This window comes from Zootoca vivipara, chromosome Z (assembly GCF_963506605.1).
Source record: "Zootoca vivipara chromosome Z, rZooViv1.1, whole genome shotgun sequence".
NCBI lineage: Eukaryota > Metazoa > Chordata > Lepidosauria > Squamata > Lacertidae > Zootoca > Zootoca vivipara.
In genome coordinates, this window is record NC_083294.1 from 27,400,825 (window position 1) to 27,410,809 (window position 9,985).

At 45.3% G+C, this 9,985-nt stretch overlaps 1 protein-coding gene across 1 annotated transcript in view; it reads right to left on the reverse strand.

The window, feature by feature from the left end:
* Positions 1–4,883, reverse strand: part of BRWD3 (bromodomain and WD repeat domain containing 3) — an 80,620-nt gene extending 75,737 nt beyond the window's left edge. Inside the window, exons 1-4 of the mRNA XM_035132474.2 lie at positions 4,366–4,883; positions 4,211–4,269; positions 3,995–4,024; positions 3,064–3,123 (exon numbers count right to left, since the gene is read on the reverse strand). Coding sequence (XP_034988365.1) covers positions 3,064–3,123; positions 3,995–4,024; positions 4,211–4,269; positions 4,366–4,399 — 183 coding nt within the window. The 5' untranslated portion in view covers positions 4,400–4,883. The remainder of the gene's footprint in view (positions 1–3,063; positions 3,124–3,994; positions 4,025–4,210; positions 4,270–4,365) is intronic.
* Between the last annotated feature and the right edge of the window lie 5,102 nt (positions 4,884–9,985).

A 9,985-nucleotide genomic window follows, 5' to 3' on the forward strand; every position in this document is an offset into this window, starting at 1 on the left:
ACATTTTAAATTTAGATCACTACTTGGAGAGGGGCTTCAGTCTGAAAAGCAGTTGAGACTTATTAGATCATGCACATTGTATTGTTATTGTGCTTCTTTGCATAAATACTCCAGACTACACTAGCAGGAAACTAGTTTAATTCTCAAATGGCAATGTATTAGGGGCTTTATCTAAAGCAAGAGCATCTGCTCCAGTTTAGTTACAAAAAAGTAATAGTAGCTCAGTGAAAAGCATCTGCTTGCCTGCAGAAGGTCTCTTGTTCAATCGTTGCATCTCCAGGCAGGGCTGATAATGTTCCCTGTCTGAAATCCTGGAGAGTCACCAACAGCCATTGTAGACATTGTAGAGCATGATGAATCAATTGTCTAAGGGTATAAAGCAGCTAACTAGGATCCCAAGTATGAAAATGACTATGCTGATGCTGTGCTTGTTTTCCAAAATAACACTATTTACCCTAAGGCTCAAGGCCAGTTCTGACACTATCCTTTGCATCTTCAGAATAGGTCATGAGTAGTTTGGTAGATGCCTTTTAAGTAGAACTGCAGATTTAGAAGAATCATATCTAGTCAGTCAGTCTAGTCTTCCAGTATGCATGGAATCCAGTACTAGCTTTGCATGGTAAGTCACAAAGACATGCCATGTAAAATAGGTATCACAAGTACTGGTAGCAATTACTATAGTATTTGCTTGTGTAAATATACCAGCCAGTTATTAACAACAATACTCCTATGTAAGTACTGTATATTCCTGTGTATAAGACTACTTTTTAACCCAGGAAAATCTTCTCAAAAGTCAGGGGTCGTCTTATACGCTGGGTCGTATTTCTTATACGGCGAGTATATCCCAAACTTTATAGTTTAACTGGAAAGGTTGGGGGGGTCGTCTTATACGCCAGAATATACCTATAAAGCTTGATCATTCACTCACAATCAAAGGTTTCCTGAAATGAATGTTAGAAATATTTAAGTACCTTGAAAAGTCACAGAGAAGACTTAAGAGCAATTAATTAATCTGTGATCTCCTGAAATTCACTTTATTCCCAGTCATAAGATCAGCAAAAGAAGAAGAAATGCAACTTCTTGCTTATAAGAAATTACAAATCTCCTGCCACACAATTCTTTACATGGTTTTGCATCAGTTGTTTTTCATATTCTAATTGTACTGGCTTGTTTCTGTTTTGCCTCTGCTGGTTTAATTTTCCTGCTGGCGTTAAAAAGACAGCGGGTCGGGGAAGAAGCTTGACCTCAAATGGTGGAAAAATTAAACTGGGCGAGGACAGAAGGGTCGATTCAAACCAACTAAATCATATTCTAAAGTTTCATCTTGCCTGCTTACATGAGTTTTTCTCTCATACCTAATTTCAAAAGCCACACTCAGCAACCTGGAAATATGGAGAAATGTTTATATTACCCAGTGAGATAAAATGTGTTGCTAAAGACCAGCAGCCCATCCTTATTAGCTTCCAAAAAATAAAGTGTTAGGTATAGGTTAAGAACTAAGGCAAGGATGAGGAACCCGTATCACCCCAGGTGTTGTTAGAATAAAACTCCCATTATTCCTGATCACTGGCCATGCAAGTGGACCGTTCCCCATACATGAACTAAGGGATGGAATTAGCCCCAGTAAGCAGCTTCAGATAATCATTTATAATATATTACAATCTGAAGTGAAGAAGTACCCACTAAACAGTTGAACATGCCCAGTGGCCAATATCAGGGGTCCTCAAAATGTCATAGGTAGACAGTGGTCAATGAGTTTCATTCCGCTAGTCCACAATATGGCCGCATTAAATATGCATATTTTATTGCTTCCTTTTTCCTTATATTTTATTGTACTGCAATATGAATTCTATGGAATGTAAATTGTAATAAAAGAATACAATCTATAAGAAGCAAAAAAGCAATAAAAATAACATCATACAGCATCTAGCACAGTGCATTAGTACAAGGCTAAAAGCAAAAGGAGCAAAATTTTCAGAACTACAAATTTTCTGCAAAAAAAAAACAACCTATGGAATCAAGGTGACAGAAGACACATCAGTAGTGTTTAGACCAGAGGTGTAACAATAGTCTTCCTTTCCTCAGATGCCTCTAAATTAAACAGGAGTATCAGACATAAGAGAATAATTCAAAAAAAGTACTGAGCAATTACACTAACTGTGCTACAGTACCAGCAGAAGCAACCATACAATGTTGACTTTAACATCATATCCCATATAATGATCGGCACACACAGCAACTAGCATACTCCAGCATTTGACTGCATAGCCCATTTTAGAATCAAAACCAGAAGTGTATTCTAAAAATATGTAATATTTTATACTCTGTAAATCAGTTCGCACTAATACACTTCTCACAACTCATAACTTGATGTGCCACATTATCATCTCACCAGCACAAATTGTTAAAATGAAATGAATCCAAGGTTTGCTCAAGGATTGCCTTCCAATAAACTTTCAGCCCATCTCCCTCTTTACATTCCCTTTTTAGTCAGCAAGAATTACCATTCCTTTATTTCTCAAGCAAATATGAATGTTTCCCATGTTTAAAGCAATGTACTTCCATACTGATCTTCACCATTCATAAGCAAAACTTAACATAAAATGACTCACTTTATAATTTGATTACATTCTACATTTTGATCTAAAGTATAAAATAAATATCTGTATCAGCAAATGCTCTGTTTCTACATAATATGGCTATGCAGTGAGAGTAGTATTTTTCTTTCAAATGCTGCAAAAAAAACACCCCTCTTCAGTTCCTATCTTTAAAGCTGCAACCAATCAGCAAGCAACTCTCATTTGCAAACAAGGAACTCCAGCTTGGTAGGTGAAGAATCATTGGCCTGGGCTTTGTACGTGCCCTCAGATAACCCTCCCCGTTCAGATTCACACAAAAATTAAACCAGGAATCACTTCCCAAGTGACTAATATTAACATTACTTTTCCTTTCTCCCTCAGCTGGAGTAGAAAAGAAGGGGAAAGGCAATAACTCTGTCATATATTCCATAGCTGAAACAACCCCTACCCCCACCTGCAAGTTTAAAAGCCAGCCTTCACTCACCAAATCCTCAAAACTTCTTCGATGCTCTTTGCCTTGCCAATCCAGGCGCCTTGGGATCAACTGAGTGGGGCAGGGAAGGGGGTGCAAGGAAGAAATACAGGTCTTGCAATTAAAAGCGTGTGCGAAATGGAGAAAACAAATGATTCCCTTATCTCCCAACAACTCCCCCACTGATTCTTACAGCTGCATGCCATGTCACTTACACTCAGCAGATGGGTGTAAAGAAAAAAACTTCTGAAGATAAAGGAAAATAGGTTTACATGTAAAAGCTGTCCTACTTAGTGGTGGGAGAGCCCTTTACATTTCATGCAGCTTCTCCTTTGTTGGCCTGGAACAGTTCTTCAGAAAAGAAAGCCTATCTGGCCCTTCCACAAAGCCACTACTAGCTCCTTGACCAAAATATACCCACTCTCTCACTCATTTGCCACCCCAGGGTGTCCCATAAGCAAGCACTACAGGGGGAAATAATGCTCCTTTCCTGAGCAGATAAAAACTGCATGTCCTGTGTTGTCACATTTGGGAGGGGAGGGGGGGTAAGAAAGCAGCATTGATTACTATCACAATCCCTCTTTCCTTCTTTCTTTCTTTCTTTCTTTTTAAGAGCCAAATGAAAGGTCACCAAAAGCAAGCACGGTTTCTTTTTTAATTTGAGACAGCTGCTCCGTGAATAAATATAATTTAAAAACAAAATAAAGAGGGGGTGGAGACGGAGGCTTCGTTGCAAAGGTGTGCAATTAATACCTATCCCAACAAGTTCTTCATTGATAGCAAGATTTGTGGGAAGGGGTTAAGAACCAAGAGGGCATTTGCACAGCTACTGAAGTGAGGATAAGGGTCAAGAGGAGGCATATATTAATTCGGAATTAATTAATCCCACAGACACACACTCTCTCCCAAAAAACCCCACTCAGACCACATGCTGGGACATTACCTGGTGTTCTTCCAGCTCCTCCACCAGCACCTGAGGAAAAAGACATACAGATACACACACAAAGAGGTGAGGGGAGGCAATAGAGGTCCCTTCCCCACAACCCCGACTTACAAAAACACCAGCCCCATTCTAGAATAAGGCCGCCGCCGCCACCGCCCCCATACCGGCCACCACCACCACCAACCACGCTAGGTTTTGCCCACAAACGCTTCACACCTGAGCAGATTGCTTGCACGGTCCGGACTGGAGAAAGCGGGCAATCAGGTAGTACAGCTCTGAGGAGGAAGAGAAGAAGAAGCCAGGTTAAAGCAGGGTGAGGGAAGCCCAAGGAGGCAGCCTCCGCCTCAGCCCCCGCGGCACCCGAGACTCACCGGCTTCCAGCTGGGTCGGGGCGGCCTCCGCCATCCCTCCTCTTTCCTCAGAAGAAGGCCCGTCAGGAAGGAGCGCCGGGGGAGAAGGGAAAGGCGCCGGGGGCGCCGCCGTCGCTACCGCTGGTGGGGATGGTCTCTGTCCCAGGAAAGGGCGGACGGGCGAGCTGCCTGCCTGCCTGCCTGCGGAGCGGCTCCTGTTACGACCGCCCGGAACAGCCCCAGCGGCGGGGTATATATGCTGCCGCTGCTGCTGCCGCACGCCGCCTCATTAGCGCCTCGCCTGCTCCATGGAGCCCCCGCCGCGGAGGAGGGACCGAGCCCGTGCCGGCGCTCAGACGGGCTGCTCGCCTGAAGGGGAATGGAGGAGGACGGAGAGAGGGGAGAGACAGCGGCGGCTCCGTAATTACGGGTTGGGGGGCGGGGGGAGGGAGAGAGAGAGAGAGAGAAGGGAAGCAGGCAGGAAGGCTGTTCCGTAGCCGAGGGAGCCTCCGGCCGCGTGGGGGCGGTGGAACGGGCTGGCCTGTGGGAGGCGGCCGAGGCGGCGGTCGGAAGAGGCAGGGAAGGCGGAAAAGGGGACTTGGGCCTAGCGGAGCCTGAGGCCTGCGCGCCCCGAGGGCATTGGGCGGCCCCCAGATTCCGCCCCTCGGCTTCCGCGGCTTGATCTTTGCCCCAGATTGGGAAGAGGTGGCCATGGTCGTCGGCACATTCAGAAATGTGGGCTGCTTGCTTGCTGCGTTTAATTTGTTGATTTTTTTTCCATATACAAAATAAAATAAAAGATTATTATTTAAAACCCCATCCATTGTTGTTGCTTTCAGGAGTGCAGGGATGCGTTTCCGAGCTCCCGATCCTCCTGCCCCACAATTATCCTAACGCAGGTTGTAGGTAGGCTGAAAGCCTCTTGAGGTAGGTTAGGGCAGGCATCCCCAAACTTCGGCCCTCTAGATTTTTGGACTACAATTCCCATCTTCCCCGACCACTGATCCTGTTAGCTAGGGATCATGGGAGTTGTAGGCCAAAACATCTGGAGGGCCGCAGTTTGGGGATGCCTGGGTTAGGGTAAAAGAAAGAGCCCAGTAAGCGTCGTGGTGGAATGGGGGTTTGAACTTGGACGCCCCCCCCCCATTCGGTCTAGGCAGGGCATGTATGGTGGTGGTGTCAGCGATGTGAAGATCACTTGTCAGAGCTGTTGACGTTTCATGCAAGGGAGTTTAAAAACTAGGTGTAAAGGTAAAATGGATGGTTCAGCCCAGTTAAAGGCGACTATGGGGTTGCGGCTCTCATCTCACTTTCAGGCTGAGGGAGCTGGTGTTTGTCCACAGACAGCTTTTTGGGTCATGTGGCCAGCATGCCTAAACCGCTTCTGGCACAACAGAACACCATGACAGAAACCAGAGTGCATGGGAACACTGTTTACCTTCCCGCACAACAGTACCTATCTACTTGCACTGGCATGCTTTCGAACTGCTAGTCCAAAATAAAACAAGCAGCACGCAAAGGCACCAAATTCAATCCAGTTTCAATCAAGTATTATTAATCCAAAGAGAAAACAATAAGAGAACCATATACAAGTGCTGACACAAGAGCCAAAATCAAACGTTAAACAGATAGCATGTACAAATTAAAGGCAAACCAGTCTTTATAGTCTTTGAGGCTATCTAGCGGTCAGCAAGTGGCAGCAGGTCGAACGAGGTGTCAATGGTAGTAGACAGGCTGCCGGCGTTTTTTTGCCTGTTTCGCCCATATGACGGGCTTCTTCAGTAGTTCTCCTTGTACTTTTATGTTTAGTGCATTCACTGGTGGTATAAACCAGGTCTTATTAGTATTCGAATTAAGACACTAATATACATATAAACAGAACAAATATCAAAAACAGTACTTACAATTTGTATGAAACCACTTATCTTGGCTTAGGCCACAATGCTCAGGTGTTTTTTCAAAAGGTTCTCTCATTTACATATTCACTGGTAATACAAATCAAATTCTAATTATTGTTTGAAATAATACAGTAATACAATTTCTAAAATACATGTACACAAAAAGAGATACTTACATTTCTTGTATTCAGAGTATTTTTGGTTTGAGCATGTATTGACTAAGCAAATATCCTGTGTTTGGAGCACACTTATATACAAAAAGTTGGTTCACAGGTGATAATAATTAAAGATGACAATTAGGAGGGGGCAGAAGAATGTGAGTACTGATAACACTTACAGTATCTCTATGATTACTGTATGTTATACTGCTAGTGTGTTCGTTTAAATGAATACAGAAAGGTCAAGATCTGAGTTTAAACCGTCCGGTTGTAATGTCTTAAACATAAAAATCAATTTAGTTTCTTGTTGTCTCAATATTTTTAGGATATCCTGCTTGTGGTATTTCTTGGGTGTGTACTGCCATAAGCCAAAAAACATTAAATCGGAGTCACTGTGTTTCATTTGTAAAAAATGAGGTGTAAGAGGGGCTTCCATCACTTTATTGCGGATGCGTGATCTGTGTTCTCCTATACGTACCTTTAGTGCCCGCGTGGTGCTGCCTATATACAGTTTGTTGCAAGGGCACCGTATGCAATAAACTACGTTCTTGGAGTTGCATGTGGTCATGGAGTTGATTTTAAAAGTGAACTGCATATGTTCACTTTTTATTTCTTTTACTTGTAAACTGTAGGGGCACATATTGCATGAGCCGCATCTATAGTGGCCTTTAGTGACAATGGATGGTGATTCCAAACAATCAGCTTTGACCAATTGATTGCGCAAAGTTCCTTTCTTCCTCAACCCTAAAAGGGGGGGATCTTTACAGCCAGGTATGTCTTCCACAATATGCCAATGTTTATATATAATATTTCTAATGTGGCTGGCCAGGGGTGTGAAATCCATCCCCATGACCAGGCGGCTGGGTTTTCTGTTTTTAATGCTATCAGACCGTGTTTCAAGCAAATTTTTTCGATTGCGACCGTCTACACGTCTGTATGCGTCCTGTATGATACAATTAGGGTAGCCCCGGTTAACGAGAGCTTTTTCTAGCTGATGAGCCGCATTTCTATAGTCTCTCTTGTCTTGTTTTTTGTGTACATGTATTTTAGAAATTGTATTACTGTATTATTTCAAACAATAATTAGAATTTGATTTGTATTACCAGTGAATATGTAAATGAGAGAACCTTTTGAAAAAACACCTGAGCATTGTGGCCTAAGCCAAGATAAGTGGTTTCATACAAATTGTAAGTACTGTTTTTGATATTTGTTCTGTTTATATGTATATTAGTGTCTTAATTCGAATACTAATAAGACCTGGTTTATACCACCAGTGAATGCACTAAACATAAAAGTACAAGGAGAACTACTGAAGAAGCCCGTCATATGGGCGAAACAGGCAAAAAAACGCCGGCAGCCTGTCTACTACCATTGACACCTCGTTCGACCTGCTGCCACTTGCTGACCGCTAGATAGCCTCAAAGACTATAAAGACTGGTTTGCCTTTAATTTGTACATGCTATCTGTTTAACGTTTGATTTTGGCTCTTGTGTCAGCACTTGTATATGGTTCTCTTATTGTTTTCTCTTTGGATTAATAATACTTGATTGAAACTGGATTGAATTTGGTGCCTTTGCGTGCTGCTTGTTTTATTTTGGACTTTTGAAGAAATTGGCAGCATTAGCCCATCATCTTTGTTTTTCGAACTGCTAGTGGCAGGAGCTGGGACAGAGGAATGGGAGCTCACCCCGTCGCGGAGATTCGAACCACCAACCTTCCAATCAGCAAGCCCAAGAGGCTCAGTGGTTTAGACCAGTGGTCCTCAACCTTGGGCCTCCAGATGTTTTGAGACTACAATTCCCATCATCCCTGACCACTGGTCCTACTAGCTAGGGATCATGGGAGTTGTAGGCCAAAAACATCTAGAGGCCCAAGGTTGAGGACCACTGGTTTAGACCACAGCGCCAACACACTATGTTGTTGGCATCCATCTACCGGTATCTCTAGAGACAATGGGAGTGCTACAGTGGTACCTCAGGTTAAGTACCCAATCTGTTCCAGGGTGCCGTTCACACCCTGAAAAGTACTTAACCTGAGCAGCGCTTTAGTGCATGCGCAAAGCGCCAATAGAGCACTTCTGTGCATGTGCGCACGGCGGAACCGGGAAGTAAACACTTCTGGGTCCACTGAGTATGCAACCTGAAAGTACGCAACCTGCAGCGTACACAACCCAAGGTATGACTGTACTGTTAGTAGCAATGTTAGTAGCATTGAAGCAACCTCTTCAAGGCGCAAGCCTGGGCAGTGTGTGTGGACGTCCTGGGCTGCCCAGATGACAAGACACACCCTCGGCCTCGCTGATGTGGTTCAAAAGAAAGACCAGTATGTTTGGCACCAGTTTGGCAGCAGGAGCCTTAGGGACTCCACGTATGTGTAGGTAGGGCTTACTCCTTAGCCTTTTCTCCAAAAGATGTCACACGAGGCAGCAGAGGTTTAGGATCAGAGTTTTCCTTCTCCAAGATGCATGGGCGTAGCCAGGATTTTTGTTAGAGGGACATAACCTCAGATTTGTAATGATTTTTATTGTTTTGGGGAGCAGTTCCCCTCCCCCTCGGCTATGCCCATGCCTAGATGGGCTACCTTCCCAGTTGACAGGCCCCATCTGTCGCTCACTACAGCACATGCAGAAACCACCTTGTTGACAGTCCACTCAATCCACCAGAGCCTGTCTTCACATGCAGGGGAAGTCCCTAACCAAGGGTTTGAGAGCTATTGGCTACCCTCACCTGCCTTAGCCAGCCAGTCAAAGCAGTTTCCTGGGATGTAGAAGAAGAGAAGTTTGGATTTGATATCCCGCTTTATTACTACCCGAAGGAGTCTCAAAGCGGCTAACATTCTCCTTTTCCTTCCTCTCATAACAAACACTCTGTGAGGTGAGTGGGGCTGAGAGATTTCAGAGAAGTGTGACTAGCCCAAGGTCACCCAGCAGCTGCATGTGGAGGAGCGGAGACACGAACCCAAACCCGGTTCCCCAGATTACGAGTCTCCCGCTCTTAACCATTATACCACACTGTAGTCACTGTTGCATGCTGACAGCATTTAGGAGCCATGGGTGAGAGCTGAGTACAGGGGCGTAGTCGGGATCAAAATTAGGCGGGGCAAGGGGCAGGGCCAAGGCATGGGGGAGGGGCCACAGTGGAGCAAGGAAAGCCATGGTCGTTCAGGGGCGAGGGGGCGCCAGGATCAGCCCAAAATCGGGATGTTCCGACCCCCTCCTCCCCCTTCGCGATCGGCAGGGGCAAGGGGGCGCCAAGATCAGCCCGAAATCGGGCTGTTTTGATCCCCTCCTCCCCCTCCACGATTGCCGGGGCGGGTGGAGGGAAAGCTGGCTTTCCCTCCACCCGCCCCACAGCCAGCAAGGGAGAAGGGAGACATCCCTTCTAGCCGGCTGGCTGTGGGGCGGGTGGAGGGAAAGCCCCAGAGCCTCGCAAACCGTTTGGCTGGCTTTCCCTCCACCCGCCCCACAGCCAGCCAGCTAGAATGGACGTCTCCCTTCTCCCTGGCTGGCTGTGGGGCGGGCGGATGGAAAGCCAGCCAAACACTTTGTGCGGCTCTGGGGCTTTCCCTCCACCCGCCCCACAGCCA